Source organism: Coenobita brevimanus, chromosome 76 (genome assembly GCF_032717465.1).
Source record: "Coenobita brevimanus isolate Jiangsu-jjx chromosome 76, ASM3271746v2, whole genome shotgun sequence".
Taxonomy (NCBI): Eukaryota; Metazoa; Arthropoda; class Malacostraca; order Decapoda; family Coenobitidae; genus Coenobita; species Coenobita brevimanus.
In genome coordinates this window covers 26,072,500-26,088,822 of record NC_137029.1, presented here as the reverse complement: position 1 = coordinate 26,088,822, position 16,323 = coordinate 26,072,500, and the positions used below count along the sequence as shown (strand labels likewise).

Genomic DNA, 16,323 nt, shown 5'->3' with positions numbered 1-16,323 from the left:
GTGGTGATATAGTCGTGGGTTGGTGGAGTGGTGATGGAATGAGCTACATCACTCAGTCCGCCTGTCACTTACCTCTGTCGTGTGTGTGTGTGTGTGTGTGTGTGTGTGTGTGTGTGTGTGGCTCTGCAGCCCAGTTACCAGGACAAATACCCATGTGCCCTTGTTGGGTGAAATAAGAGTTGTGGTGTGGTGAAGAAGTCGATGTGTGGTGAAATAGTGCTGAGAAAGAGTTAATAGCTACAAATGCTTTTTCTTTCATCCTTTAAATCCTGGGAGACGCACTTCCCATTTTACATTGACATGCTAAACTACTACTATTGCTGTAACTACCACTACTAGTACTACTACAACTCTTACTACTTTTACTACTACTACTAACTACCACCACCACCACTACCCGCAGCTGGAAAACCTCCCGAAGTCAGTGGGTTAAGGAACGACCTCGGTTAACCCTAAACCCTCGTGGGACGAACCATCCATTTACTTGCCACTGAGAAACCTATCCCAGTCTCAGGGTTTATATTTTCTGTTAGCCTTTTATTTTTTTTCAATCTTGTTACTCCCCTCTGAAATTATTTGCCTTAATTCCTGTAGTGCAATGATTTTTTTTTTTATTCTTGCTACTTCCAGACGATTGTATTCGGTTTGCGGGGACTTCTGTTGTTAATGGGTCAGTGAAGGCTGTCTCTAACCACACAGTCGGAAAATAATAGGAATAAAATGAAATAAGTCAGTTAATTAAAGGGGTTAAGGAGATCTCTTGCTGTGAGTGATTTATATACACCGTCTCTTCATGCCACGCCAAATTTTCCGCCCTCACAGTAAGTATAATTGTCCCTGTACGAGAACATCATCAATCAAATAGACTTCGTGGAAAGATGGATGTGGTAACAGACCTCACCTCTGACATTTAACCCTGCAACATGTGGAAATCCATCTGTTCAAGCTTTGGTACCTCCAGAAGCTTTTAATCAGCTTAGAATTACATGGAGGTGGATGGGTTACATACAGATATTTTCTGCCTCTTCACTGTTAGCTGGATCTCTTAAGCTGATGATAGTGGTAATAAAAGTCACTGTCTTAAAGGAATTCATACCTTCCCAAATTTCCTCACTCTCACAGTATCTGTCCCTCTTTACCAGAACTCACGGGTCAAGTTGCCTTCCTGGAATGGTGACCCAAAGATACACTGACCTAACCTTTGACCCCTGACCCATAAACTCTCCCTGGTACCTGACCTTTATTAATTGGCCTTTTACCTTTGAACTCACCATAAAAAACGGCATGATTTACACCCCTGCCCTGGCCGTGAAGTGGAAAGGGTGTCTCGTGATGTGTGTCTATATTTAAGCTGGGTGGGTGCAGTTCTTGTCCACTTTATTTTCATTCCGAGGGTGGATCCGGCGGGGGGAGGTCACAGGTCACGGAGACACTAACTAAATCGGCCTCGAAGTTACACACGCGTCCACCGTCGTTATCTGATGCAAGTTGTCTGGTTTGGTGGTTAGACCTTGTCTTTCCTGATTCCCAGTGCTTTCAAGTCCCTGCAGTATTTCAGTTATTGCCTATACTTGAATTCATACTAACTAGCAATTACTTACTCCAGAATTCCTTAGAAATAGAAATATAAAGTGGCTCTCTTAGACCACGTAAGTTTTCCTGTGGCGAGTAAGACGGCCTTCCGTCAGCTAGAGTAAATTATGTAGGTCGTCAGCCGCGTTTGTTTATTAATTTTCCTTTTTTTTCTATGAGTTTCGAGGGCGTGCTTTATCATTATATCAGTGTAACAATTGCTGTTTTGTATTTAACGCGTTAGTTTACATGCAGACGTAGTTACAGTTTTATCATCATCATCGTTATCATCATCGTCATTAATATTTTTTATGTGGCAGAACTAGTTAGTTTAAAGTCCAAACTGTAAAGAGAAAAGCACAAGTGTATGGGTAACATTTTCGAATACTACTGTTATAGATTTTTTTAATGAATGGAAGAGAACTGAAATCTGGTATATGGATTTTTTAATGTATTTGTTTTTCATTCCTCTGTTCTTCTTCTGCCAAGAGTGAGAGACACCAAACTACTCACAAACTTTATCAGAATGCTCACAGGCTTAAGATAAAATAGTCTGCAATAAGCCCAGGCAGGTTAATATATTTTCTAATTTGTATTCTCCCGGTCTCCAGACGATTTTATTCAATTTGGGAAGGATCTATAGTAAAGCAAGGAGTCAATAATGGCTGTAACTAATCCATCCAGCTAGAAAGATCACCATTAACCTGAGTAAAATCGTCTTCAAATAGCGAAGATGAAATGAAGAGCACGTTTTCTGTTTTTGAAGCAGTTAACTCGGCTACGGGTATTGAAATGCTCAGCTACGGGCCTTGAAATGCTTAGCTACGGGTATTGAAATATTAAATGCTCAGCTACGGTTATTGAAAGGATAATGTTCGATTGCGGGTATTGAAATGCTCAGCAACGGGAATTGAAGTGCTAAATGCTCAGCCGTGGGGGCGCATCCCACAAGTTAGATAAATGGAACTCCAGCTTCGCTTCCTCCAAACTTCCTTAAACTTAATCCGGCCAGACTGAAATTGTCCCAGAATTATCGAAGGTGTTAACTTTAGTCTTTCTTTCGCTGTGAACCGGGGAACGTTCTCGGGGGTAAGAAAAACGTCTTGGGTAGGAAAAGGATAATGTTATGATACTGGGAAAACGTTTGTGGGTGAAAAGAAACGTTCGTGAGTGAAGGCGTCTTAGGGTGAAGGAAAGGGCTTTTGTTTGAAGAAAAAGTCGTTGGACGAAGAAAACGTTTTTGAGTGAAGAAATCATTGTTAAGAGAGGAAAAGCGTCGAACAAAGGAAACGTAATTGTCTTTCGTTAAGGAAAAGGGGTCTCTGGGTAGGGAAAAGCATCTCTAGGCGAAGCAAAATGTTGAGCGAAGAACAACGTAACAAAGTGTAGCATAATGATCTCCGAATAAATACAAACATCACTGTGAGGAATGTCACTGAGCAGTTCAATCTTTTTTATGCAGAGAGAGAGAGAGAGAGAGGCTGCAAAACTTGTCCCTTACAACGAAAGCTGAGTAAAAGAAGGCCTGAAGATTATTAATTTTGAGATGGCTGGACACATTACCCGATTACGTATTTTGTTATTATTATTGCTGCCTCCAGACGATTTTGTTTAGACTTTTCTGACCAGAGGGGCTAGACAGAATTCACACTAACTCCTGTAGAAGAGTTCATTCCCATGTAGAGGAAAATCGTCTACAGGCTTAAAAGAATAAAAGTTTTCAGATCTTTATGGGCTAGATTTTCCTTCAGCTAAGAGAAACCGCCTTGTTACAGCCTGAGTAAAATAACTTAGTCCATCCACACAGCTTGGAAGAGTTAAAGTATTGGTGTGTAGGATAGTAGTATGGCGTGAGTATAAGAAGTCAAGAGTGAGAGCAATATAAATGAGACTGTTATGATATGTGCAGTTGCAGGCAGTAATATACCGCCGTTTTTAGTCGAACAATTGTGAAACTTTTACACCGTACTCTGAAAAGTTAATAGGATTCCACAGATTGCAACGCTTGGTTTCGAAAGTCCTTCAGTGTTTCGTTATTTATCGTAATGAAATAAATCCATTTTTGTCCGGAACAGGATGCGGGTTGCCAAGGTTGGGTAAAATAAGGAAGATATTGATAACGATTTGTGAAAGAATTGAAGTTAAGAAAGTTATTATACAAAGGGTAGAAGAGTGTTTGTTGGAATGATATAGGTATTGTCTGTTTATAGGATGGTGAAAAGGGTAAGTATGAGTTTGGGTGTGTGAGGCTGCTTAGAAGGATAGATGGTTGAATGTGTTATAATTCGAGGTATGGAATTTGAGGGAGCGAAAGTATGGTTTAAAAAAAGAAAATGGAAACTTATGCATTATGTGTGGATATGAGCATGACAAAGGTTGCATCCTTTTTTCAACTTGGCCGTCGACGGTCTGGTGTTATGAATCACATTATTTAAAGATGCATAGAGGAGAATTTCGAGAGACTGAATGAGGTGTAGACGTTAGTAAGGCTTGTTTCAGTGGACATTTTATTATTAGTTCTCGCATTTGTTCTTTCCTGTTTTTTGATCCTACCTGCCCATTTTACGAGTTTTACGAGTAAGGGTAAGTAAAGGCAAGATAGGATAGTGGTGGTGTTTTATTTTTTTCTTTAACATCTTGACCATGAAAATTTTCCTATAATCATAATACGATCGATCGTCTGACGGTAGCAGGAAAAATACAAAGATATCATTATACTAAAGGGGTTTAAGAGAAAAAACAAAGTGAATAAAAATCGTCTGGCAGGAAGGAAGAAAACCAGAAGCGAAACATATTACTGAAGGACTTAAAGGCAAAACATCTCCACGGGTGTGTTAAAAGCAGAGTTTTGGCTGTAATTACTCGTGCTTTCATGCAGTTAGGTGGAATTTACTTACCGTGTTCCTCTTAATTAAATACGTCTTTCAGGGTCTCTTTTAAATATTTTCCTTCCGCCGTGTTAATGAGTCTCGTGCTCGGACAAAAGGCGTAAGTGCTCTGGATTCACTCGCTTTGCATCCCACCTACTCTTTCTCCCCCCTCTTCCACTCCGTCCCCCTGTCTCCCCTTTCCATTCCTTCTTCCCTTCCCCCCATGTATTCCCCCTGCCCTCCCCTCCCTCTTTCCATTCTCCCTCCCATCTCTCCACTCCCCCCGTTCCTCTTTTTCCACTCTTCACTCCCCTCCCTTCCTTCCTATGTTTCCGTCCACCGTCTTCTCCCTCTTTGTACTCTCTTCTTCCTTTCCTCCTTCCACAACCCCTCTCCTCATTATCTGCACTCCCCCTCCCCCTTCCTTTCCGCTCCTCCTTGCCACTCCCTCTCACCCTTCTACCCACCCCCTCCTCACAATAGGGCCACTCTCGCCTCCCCCCTTTCGCTCCCTCACAGTAGTGCCTCCTCCTTCCCCCGCCTCATTCATACTTGCGTCCCCCTCATTCATTCCTCTTCCCTCATTGCTTCTAGAGAATAGCACGCACGCACATATATACATACAAACATACATATATACATACATACATGCATACATACACGATTTATTCTGCTGATTGTCTCATTCATCCCCTCTGCCTAAGCTTCCATTTTTTAGTGCCAAGATAGCCCCCTCCGTCTCATAATCATCATTAATCATTCTCCCCTCCTCCTCAACTCTACTTTCCTTCCCACACTTTCACACCTTCCTTTCCCACTCCCCGTCCCCCACTCCAGCACATTCTTCCCCCCCCCCCCACCCACTCCCTCATACCTACCAATGTTCGCTCCTTTAGGCTTCCCTGCTCAGCACCTATCCCTTCCCTTGCCTATACCCCTTTTGCCCCCTACCCCTTTCCCTGCCTACATCCCCTTCCCTGCCTCTACCCCTTTCCCTACCTCTATCTCCTCCCCTGCCCCTATCCCCCTTACACTTCCGCTCGTCTTCCTCTTTAACCCCAGCTCCTCCCCCTAACAACCATTACTCATTCCGCTACCATCCCCTCACCCCCCCCACCACCACAGTGTGAAGATAGTCCCTCCTCACACCCACGATGATTTACTGAACTAGCCCCCACTCCTTCTGTTTTCCCTCCCTCTCACATGTAACGTGATTAGCTCATCCCCTCTTTCATCCCTCTCAGTTCCATCGCAGGGGTAGTTTATCATCGCCACCCTTCACCTCTGTCAGGACAGTCTCACTCCCCTGCCAGGACAGCCTTCTTGTCCTAACAGCCCCCTTGTCAAGGTAACCAACACTAGGACAACTCCCCTACCAAGACAACGTCCATGCCAGGACAGCAACCACCAGGACACCCCTCCCTTTGATAGCGTTAATACCGATTTCCTGTCATCCATCTCTCTCTCCCTTCTCAGTTCCTACTTAACATCTCTCCCCCTCTCTTCCAGCTCCACCCCATTCCCTTTCTCCTTACTTTATCCAGCCCTCTCCTTCACCCCATTATCATCCCCTTCTGCCCTTTTCATTCCCTCTTTTCCCTCTCCTTCCCTTCCTTCCGTCCTCCATTTCATTTCCTCCATGCCTTCTCCCTTCCTCTCCTTCATCCCCTCTCTCTTCTTTACTCTCCCCCATCCCCTCTCTCTCCTCCCCCTCTTCATCCACTCTCTCCATCCTCTCTCCCCCTCCCCCCAAACACAGCCCCGGGGTGGAGTTAATGATGGGGGAGAGAAGCATGACACGCCCCGCCCTTCACACACACACACACACACACACACACACACACACACACACACACACACACACACACACACACACACACACACACACACACACACACACACACACACACACACACACACACACACACACACACACACACACACACACACACACACACACACACACACACACACACACACACACACACACACACACACACACACACACACACACACACACACACACACACACACACACACACACACACACACACACACACACACACACACACACACACACACACACACACACACACACACACACACACACACACACACACACACACACACACACACACACACACACTTAGAACCATCTATAAAAATTATTCATCTAACTATCACAAACTACCAATCTCCCCAAACTGACAGTGCCCTAACACGACTCACCCTCTGCCTAACTATGACCTCCCTTAAAACACTACATCTTAAGGGTCAGTTCAGTCGTTCTTCATATAATCTCGTACATTACCTTCACCTAACAGTTATCACCCTTAAAGCAGTTGCTCGTAAGACTCATTTTTCGGTGCATCATCAAGCAGTTCAGGTCGTAAGGGTGATCTCAGACGTGCTCGATATAATCCCGTATAATTAGCCCTGAGCACGAACGCCTGTCATAATTAGGGCGTTTAATTACAGCGTTTACCCGACTTAAGAATGTCATCGTGTCACGTCTTATCTCGCTTTACCTTCCCTTATCGCCGGGTCTGTCTTTTATCTGGCCACTTCAGGTAAACAGCCCATGTCGGTCCCACTTACCTATTCTGTTATGGTGCCGTGCCTCTGAAAGAAAGGAAAAAATCATTAGTGACTGTGGTATTCCTTAAGCATGAAAATTTATCATAAATAAAACAAACACATTTGCCTGGAATGTATATGTCACTGTAAGTTCCACATGTATCAGATATCTCATAATTCCCTTGAAAAATCAGTTTTTGCTGTGAAAGCAGACATAAAAAATATTAAATTTATACATTTCAGGGCAAAACTGAATCTCATCATTATTTTACAACAGAAGGATATCAGGAAATCAACAGGTGTTATAAATGGCTTTCGATGGGTCATGAATTATATAATTTCAAGGATAGAATTGTTGTGTTGAAGTTTTATCATCATAACCCCATTTTGAACCAGTGTTATGTGGTGATCAGACAACAGTGGCCTTAGAACAAAGACAAGAGAAGCAATCATCAGTGTACCCAGTGAAATGAGTGGTACATTCATTCACACAAAGTATTAATACAGGACGGTCTTTACTGTACCTGTGAACACCTTCTTGACTTGTGACGACATCGGTGATCTAAGCTGGTTTATTCCTGTCGCCACCAGACTATTTTTTGGATCATGACGAAATCCATAGCTGTTTTCGTCTTGTTACCTCCAGATTTATTTTGCGTATGTGTGGTCTATCATCGTCAGTGGATTGATTAAAATGCCATCTAAGCCTTTAATGTTGACAGAAATCCAACCTGCCTTATTTCACCACCTCCAGATGATTTCATTCAGCTGAACTTTTTTTTTCTTTATGTAGCTGTAATAACTAATCCTCTAACCATGAGAAAAATCCTAACTTTTATTCTTTTGCAATCTCCTGGCGATTTTGTTTCTCTTAGAAGTTGCCTCCAATATTTCAAGGTTAATTTGACATCCATTGCCCCATAAGTCTGTATAGTCACCTGTGGGCTAACCCCTTGAGTCCAGGTGACGTCCTTTTTAGTATATTCTTGCTACTACCAGACGATTTTGCAGAGCTTTTGAGAGGCATCTGGTAATGAAGGTGTTGAAAATCAAGCTGATACCAACTCCTCCAGTTCAAAGTCGCTGTTGAGTAAAATCACCAGGAGTAAGATGAGAAATACTTCGCCGAATTCAAAAGGTTAAGAACTAGACTAACCTTGCGACGATGACAGGAGTAATCACCGCAAGAGTTATGCCTCCTGCAGACGATTTCATTCAGCCTGAGAGTGGCCTGAAATCGTCTGTGGGTTATAAGTAGAGTGCACTAACCCTGTGTATGTGAGAATAATCGTAACTATATTCATGTTGCTTCTTTCAGGTGATTTATTTCTGCATAGAAGGGGTTGCCAGTCGTTCAAGGGTTCATTTTTCCTTCAACGTTTCCTAAGCTTTTCGTCTCTCTCTCTCTCTCTCTCTCTCTCTCTCTCTCTCTCTCTCTCTCTCTCTCTCTTTAGCACATGATATGACACCCTTTAATCAGGAGAAAATCCTAACTTTTATCCTCTTGCTACATCTTGGCGATTTTATTGAGCTTAGAATAATAGCCTCTGGTAATCTCAAGGTTAATTTTACACCCATTGTCTCTTAACTCTAATTCTCTTCTAGCTTTTCTTATTTCCGTAATTACAATCCCTCGGACCATGAGAGTAATAGTGCAAATTTTCCTCTTGTTACCTCGAGACAATGTTTTTTTTTAATTTAATTTCCAAGCATAAGGGACCTAAAGCCTTCTGAGGTTTAATTTTACGCTCACTGCCTCTTAAATTTTCCTTCTGTTAGCTTTTCTTAATCCGGTAAATGCTAACCTCGTAACAAAAAAAAAAATCCTAACAGCTCTTTTGTTTCTCTCTCTCTCTCTCTCTCTCTCTCTCTGTCTCTCTCTCTCTCTCTCTCTCTCTCTCTCTCTTCCAGCATAATGTCCATCCAGTCGTGTAAGGGTTAATTTTACTTTCTGTGCCCCGTAAATTTCACCTCTGTTAGCTTTCCTCAACGCTGTAATTTCCCCAGGCTCTTGTTGCTGTAACCTTCACGCCCTGTAAATCTCTAACTCCTCTTCTGTAATTATCCAGTTGTACAGTCGCAGGTAAAAGTTCGGTTACCACTCCGCTGGTGCTACTTCCTCTTCTACAGCCAGGGATAAAAGTACGGGTATTACTCCACTGCGTCTTTTCGTTGTACAATCAAGGCTAAAAGTTCGTATGCTGCTCCACTAGGTCCACTTCCCACTGCACAATTCGCTACGACGCCATTTCTCTGACTTCTGATTGTAGTGTTGCAGGCATTAATATCGATCCACAGCGATAAATTACGGGAGTGTGAACAATAACCTTTGAAACCTAATGAGGCGCTCTTCGTTGCATGGCAGATTTTTCAGGGTAATGTGTAAGGGGTTCATATTTCTTCGTCATAAAAGTGGAGCGATATTCCCGAGCGCAGCGGTACAGGAGGAATAAAAGTTCGCTTACTGCACCACTGCGTTTACTTATCACTGTGGGCATGTCCGTCACCTTCCTCCCGGCGCATCATATCAAGGAGAATAATCCCTTGGCAGAGAAATTTACCAAGTCTCTCCCAGCTCTGGAACGCTAGCTAGTGGAGGAAAGTGAAGAGGTAAAAAAGTGAAGTAAAATATTAGACAAACTTCTGATCCCAGCTGTACATACATGATAGAGATTAGGTTACCTCCTTTTGTGCAAATGGCCTTGGACGATAAAAATCCTGCTGTTAATTATTATTGTTTCTAGGAAGCGTGTATGTGTTTTTTTCGTGCTTGTGTGTGTGTGTGTGTGTGTGTGTGTGTGTGTGTGTGTGTGTGTGTGTGTGTGTGCATTATTAACTTAGCAAGACATGGAACGTTTAATAACAAGAAAATTAATGTAAATACACCGTCATAATTACGAGACGATCAATCACTACCAGTCGCCATTACCATCTCACTGCAGAGCCGGGGGGGGGGGGTAATAAGCGGGACTAAGCTCGCTAATTCTCTAAGCTGAATTAAATGATCTTGCGGGATGACGCAGAAATACCGCCATTGCAGTAAAAGGTTAATCATTGCTTTGGCTTTTATCCCATAACCATCTCCGCAAAATCCACCCTCCAGAGTTAAAGAAAATCGTCTTGCTGTGGCAGGTTTGACATGGAGAAATTGTCGCCATAAGTATAAAATAACCCTTAAATAATGAGGAAGGTAAAAAAATAAATTTGCCTGGTATGGGTGTGAAAAAAAAAAAAATCTGGAAGAGGTGTGAAAAAATCGCCTGGTAGAGGTGTAGAAAAAATCGCCTGATAGAGGTGTAGAAAAAATCGCCTGATAGAGGTGTAGAAAAAATCGCCTGATAGAAGTGTAGAAAAAATCGCCTGGTAGAGGTGTGAAAAAATAAAAACCCTTGGTAGAGGTGTGGAAAAAAAAAAATAGCCTGGTAGAGGTGTGCAAAAGAAAATCCCCGTTAGAGATGTGAAAAAAGTTATTGCCTGTCGCATTATAAAGGAAAATCATCGCCAGTATCTATAACTCTGCCAGCATTTCAACAACCTCTAATCAAGAAAAATTAATGGTACCAACCAGGGCAATTATCTGAGTTGAATGATATCGTCCACGCAAATGTAAAGTAGAATAATCATCACGTAGGAGGTGTTTATCGCTGCCCTCCACCATAACCCCACTTGACATTCACCAGGCAAGTGGTACAAAAGGGAAAGACGAAAATTAAACAACGAGGCCCTTAAACCTAAGTGAAATCGCCAGTGGCAAGAGTTATGTTGAAAAGTCGTCATTGGAAGAAGAAGCTTTATGAGTGTCAGTCCCTGCAAACTCTTATGTCATTGTGGAAAGCATGACGAACTCCGACGAAACGAGTAAAACTAAGCAGGCCAATTTCCAAAGTAAAATAAAATAATCTAACAGTGACGGATTTAATACAGAAGAATTATCCATAGGGAGAACGGGAACTTCTATGCCGTACTCTATAACCCGTCTAACATTCCCGTGGCAGGTCGGACAGAAGGTAAAAAGCATAACTGTGCGGCCCTATATCCAGAATTGAATATCCCTGTCGAGGCAGGTTTAGCATAGAAAAATCGTCCTGAACTATAGGCAAATCGTCATGAAATAAATAACAGTTGTCGTAAGAGAGGCAGTATTGCTCTCTGCCGTTCCCTAAACCCGACTAACATCCCCAGGCAGGTAGGATAGAGGGTAATGAGCGAGACTAATGGGCGTGATGCCAGGACTCGACAACCTAATTTCAGACGGTGGAAGTGGCGCACCTGGGGGGACCACCTGTCTCACCTTCTGTACAACTTAGAGAGAGAGAGAGAGAGAGAGAGAGAGGCGGCGCAGTTACTTAGAGAGACAGCACCTTCGGCTTATAAGGCTTCCTAGGGAGTCCGACCTTTAATTGAAAGATTTATTCTTCAGTTACAGAAGTTATAGATAGACATTTTATATATATATATATATATATATATATATATATATATATATATATATATATATATATATATATATATATATATATATATATATATATAAGAGAGAGAGAGGGGGGGTAAATAAGGGGAAAAGGAGGGAGGGAGGGAGTTTCGGTGCTTGAAAAATAGAGAAAATATGAGGAATAGGGGAAGGATAGGTTAGATCAGGTGAGAGAGAGAGAGAGAGAGAGAGAGAGAGAGATACAAGAACTGATGAGAGAATGATTCAAGATGGTTAAGAAAGAGGGGGAGAAAATGAAGAGAGACAGGGAGGGAGGGAAGGCCTGATGAGGGGAGAGGAGAGGCTGACAGGCAGGAAGTCTTGGAGTATACATAAGAAGGGGAAGGCCGAGGTCAAGATAGGCGTAGGGTGAACCGACGATCTTAGGAAGGAAAAGAAATATTATGAAGAGTTATGAGATAGAAGAGCAGGTAAGAGGGAAGAGAAAGACAGTGTGAGGGAGTGAAGACCAAGATTAAGATGGACACACGGTGAACAAAGGATTGGAAGAGAAGAATATGGACAGGGTTGGTGATGATGAGAGAGAGAGAGAGAGAGACTAAGAACAACATACTGGAGACAGAAGAATTGAAGCGAGAGAAGGGGCAGACCGATATCAGGCTTTGCACAAGACGGTACGATCATATTGAGAGAAATAACGCTGAGTAAAAAAAAAAAAAAAATGAGGCAAGAGGAAAGTGAGAGGAGCTTGGAAAGAGGGAAGAGAAAGGATTGATAAAGGAAGGGAGGAGAGAGAGAAGGAAAGAAAGGAGAGGACTGTTAGAGAGAAGGGAAGGCCGGAATGGGGTTAAAAAATAGATGTGGAAAGGAGAATAGGAAACAGCAAGAAAATCAGAGAGCCTTGGAAGAGAGAAGGGATAGGTTTAATAAAGGAACAGAGAAAAGAGAGTATTCTAATTAAGTAAAGAAGAAGTGAGAAGGGGGTGAAAGGAAAGGACTGGTAATGGAAGGAAAGAAAGAGAAAGACAGGGAGGAAGTGCAGAAGAGAGACAGGAAGAGGCTAATAAAGAAACAGTGGAAAGCAAAAGGAAGAGGCTGATAAATAAAAGCAAGGAAGAGAAAGGAAGGGACTGCTAAAGGAAAATAAGAGACTGATAAAGGAAAGGAAGAAACAGAAAAGAAAGGTTTAGAAAAGAAAGAAAGGGGACGAGAAGGGTGAGAAGAGAAAGGGCTGATAAAGAAAGGGAGGAGCTAGAAGGAAAGGTGTTGTTAGGAATTCAGGTGAGACGGAACAAGGACGGGATGGGATTTGACTGACTGACTGAGCTGGAGTTAACCCCGTCATAGCCACGCGTTGCCCCTTACCTGGAGAAAATTGTCCGACTGTGGAAAGGGTAAGGAGAGTAGTGAGTCTCTCTCTCTCTCTCTCTCTCTCTTTTCTCAAATCCTTCTTTAAATGCGAGACATCTCCCTTAAGCTGAATGGAATTATCTGGTGATGGCAGGATTTAACGACAGAAATAATGCTTTTTTTTTTTCTTTTTTTTTTTTTTTCTTTTTTTTTTTTCGAATTCACACGTCTCTACTGTACACTTGATAAAACTTCCATAATTTTCAAAATAAATGGACAAAGGACATAATCTTACTAGAGTTTATATCAGTTACATCAGTGGAAGTAGTAGATATAAAGGTGGTAAGGATAATGGGCTACAAAATGACAGAGGTAGAAACACTGGCCTAGAAATTAAAAACACTGGGCTAGAACAAGAAGTATTGGGCTAAAATTTTAAACAGTAGGCTAGAGGTTGAAACACTGCTAGAAATTGAAATACTGAGCTAAAAATGAGAGAGAGAGAGAGAGAGAGAGAGAGAGAGAGAGAGAGAGAGTGGAAATAAAGTTCATGGTAGCTAAAATATCTCTTAACTCCCAGGAATTCAAACCCCATGACAGAAATACAGAACAGTGTTATTTGTAATATGAAAGGCACATTACAGTAAACTTTAAATAGGTCAGCATCTTCGGTTGTCGAGTGGGTGGGTAGCAATGTGATCTTTCATTCGTGTAACCAAATATTTTGCTTAGGAAATAAAGGGTTTTGTTGTCATCTTATTCAGCAAATACAGAGATAAAAATTAAAGTTCAGAGTTCATTGTCAGTCTGTCCAGCTAATATGTAGATGAAAAAAGGTTCAGGGCTCATATCGATCAGCAGAGGAGGGTCAATAAGGCACGCAGTCAGCTTTTACCCCACAAACTCTTCCTTTAAAATACTATCTGGAGTAGTGAGTGTGGCATATTATCAGTTGTAATACTAAAAAGGGATTACAGGGCGAAAATTGCGCTTAACAGTCTGACCGGCGCGAGAATCAAACTTTGGTTCTTGAAGGTGCGAGTGAGATAAGCTAACCACTGCACTCTGCTGATAACGAAGGATTGGGTTAACACACACACACACACACACACACACACACACACACACACACACACACACACACACACACACACACACACACACACACACACACACACACACACACACACACACACACACACACACACACACACACACACACACACACACACACACACACACACACTAGAAATTAAACACAGAGCCACAAAACTTAAAATTCAAGCTACAGAACGAAGCTCGGAGCCAGAAAACGAAATAACCACAAAACTAAACACTGAACCACCAAACAAATCACCAAACAACAAAACACAAACCCCACAAAGCAACCCAGTGGAAGTAAAAATGTTAATGAATCAGAATGCTAAACATAAAACACGAAAAACAGAAAAGCGAAGTGAAACTGTTTCGGGAAAAAAATGTGGTTATGGACTAGTCAAGGAAATTAAAAAGGAAACAGGAGCCAGTGACTGCAGAATGGAGGAAATTCATAGGACTAAGATTAAAAACAAGGAGGAAATTGAAGTGCCACCTGTTCCCGGGAAAACAGTTTTTCTGATTGATCGCACTACAACACAGGGTGGTTGAGAGAGAGAGAGAGAGAGAGAGAGAGAATTATAACCGGTATATATATATATATATATATATATATATATATATGTGTGTGTGTGTGTGTGTGTGTGTGTGTGTGTGTGTGTGTGTGTGTGTGTGTGTGTGTGTGATAGCACCCGTCGCAAGGGCAGGGCAAGGCCCCACACACACACACACCAGTAGAGTACAGATGTACTGTACCAGTCACCTGTACACAGTTTTCACACTCCTCTGCGGTGTCGGGGGCAGATAAGTTCAGGCGGCAAAAACGGAAGGAGAAGCGATGGTGAAGTGACTCTGTTCCCTCTGTGCCACTGGGCACGTCTTTCTTTGAATAACACGGTTTCTTATGGTCCTTTTTTTTCTGCTAGGCTCTGGTAGGAGAATGTAGTGTGCTTTACTGATGTTATTAACTGAAGATTTGATATAAAAAGCATGGAATTGATTGTATTGCCGTTGAGGGTGCTATGTTCAGCCATTATTTTTTTTTCCTTTTTTGGTGAAGAAGACTACTTAATGTAAATTAAAATCCAGTGACTTGCGATTTTTTTTAATTATTCCTAAAATGTCCAGCACAGTTCCAGATAAGACTATTGCTACGCTGATTTGTCCAGTAATAATGACACACACAGTATTCTCAAAAAAGTTCGTTGGGCACCGAAGATCAGAAAACTGGATTTTGATTATCACTGTGTACTTTCTCGTTATTTATTGCAGTTAAGTTTATCAATACTTATGTCCGCAAGTGTACAATGTATGTGGTTTGTAATCGCCAAAAACTGATACGTGTTTATACCTCATTCCACGTACAGTCAGGTAAGGAACCGTGTACAGTGCTCATAACATTTCTTCAGGAAGAATTATTCTCCTTTTTATTGCTTAGTGTTTCCTTGTTTGGTGCTGATGCAAACTCTTGTGCATATAATGAACAGGCATTAATAACATAAAAGAGAACATTAACCTTCACTCTGATGTATTTAGTATTATATTAATGCCATCAAACTATTTTATTCAGCTTTAGAGAGATTTTCCGAACCTTTTGGGTTAGATGAAGCTATCGTTATCTTTCCACTACTGCGACACTCTTCTAAGCCGAGTAAATCCCTGTTAAAGCGGCAAGAATAAGCAAAATTACGTCCTCGAGTTGAAGGGCCTTAAATGTAGTAGTCAAGTATAGGGTGGTCCAGATACAGCGCCCCCTCTTACACTCCGCTTGGAAATTTCTCGTGTCTTACGGGTACGGCTCAATCTGCTGTATCAGTGTGTATCCATCATCACTTATTTCCCTCTCTCGTTGCCACACCCACACCTACACCCAGACCAGGGGCCGTCCCCCAAGCACGCAAGATACCATCAAGTATTTCGAGTGTAGCGCTATTTACGGACGACCCTGTAGCCTATATCGCCAAGGAAATACTGATAGAAAACCTCCCACGCCATCCAGAGTACGGCCAGTCGTAAATAAAAGATTCTGTGTAAATATTGATCTCGGCTCGACTCTATAGTGGATTTTTTTTTCAAGGTTGGGAAAAGGTAGAAGAAAAATATTGACCTTATATTGACCAGCTTTGTGTGTGTGTGTGTGTGTGTGTGTGTGTGTGTGTTTAGGTAGTGAAAGAATCCATTACCCTTTCCGGGAAGAATCCAGGGGGGAACAAAAGTATGGGGATGATGTACAGACAGATCAGAAGTCGACGTACTATTCCATTTCGTCTGTTTCACATTTGGGATATGCCCGTCACTTTTATCCCTGTCATGTCATATCAGAGTGAATCACATATGGGCAGACAAACGTACCAAGCCTCTCAGTTTAGTAATATTAGGCAACAGAGGGAAGGGAGAAGCAGAGGTGATAATATTAGGCGGATA

At 42.1% G+C, this 16,323-nt stretch overlaps 1 protein-coding gene across 1 annotated transcript in view; it reads right to left on the bottom strand.

Annotated features, from left to right (window-relative positions):
• The window catches only part of LOC145408203 (neural cell adhesion molecule 2-like), a 684,210-nt gene that overhangs the window by 508,104 nt on the left and 159,783 nt on the right, over window positions 1–16,323 (bottom strand). The window contains exon 2 of the mRNA XM_080278958.1: window positions 7,041–7,064. Coding sequence (XP_080135084.1) covers window positions 7,041–7,064 — 24 coding nt within the window. The remainder of the gene's footprint in view (window positions 1–7,040; window positions 7,065–16,323) is intronic.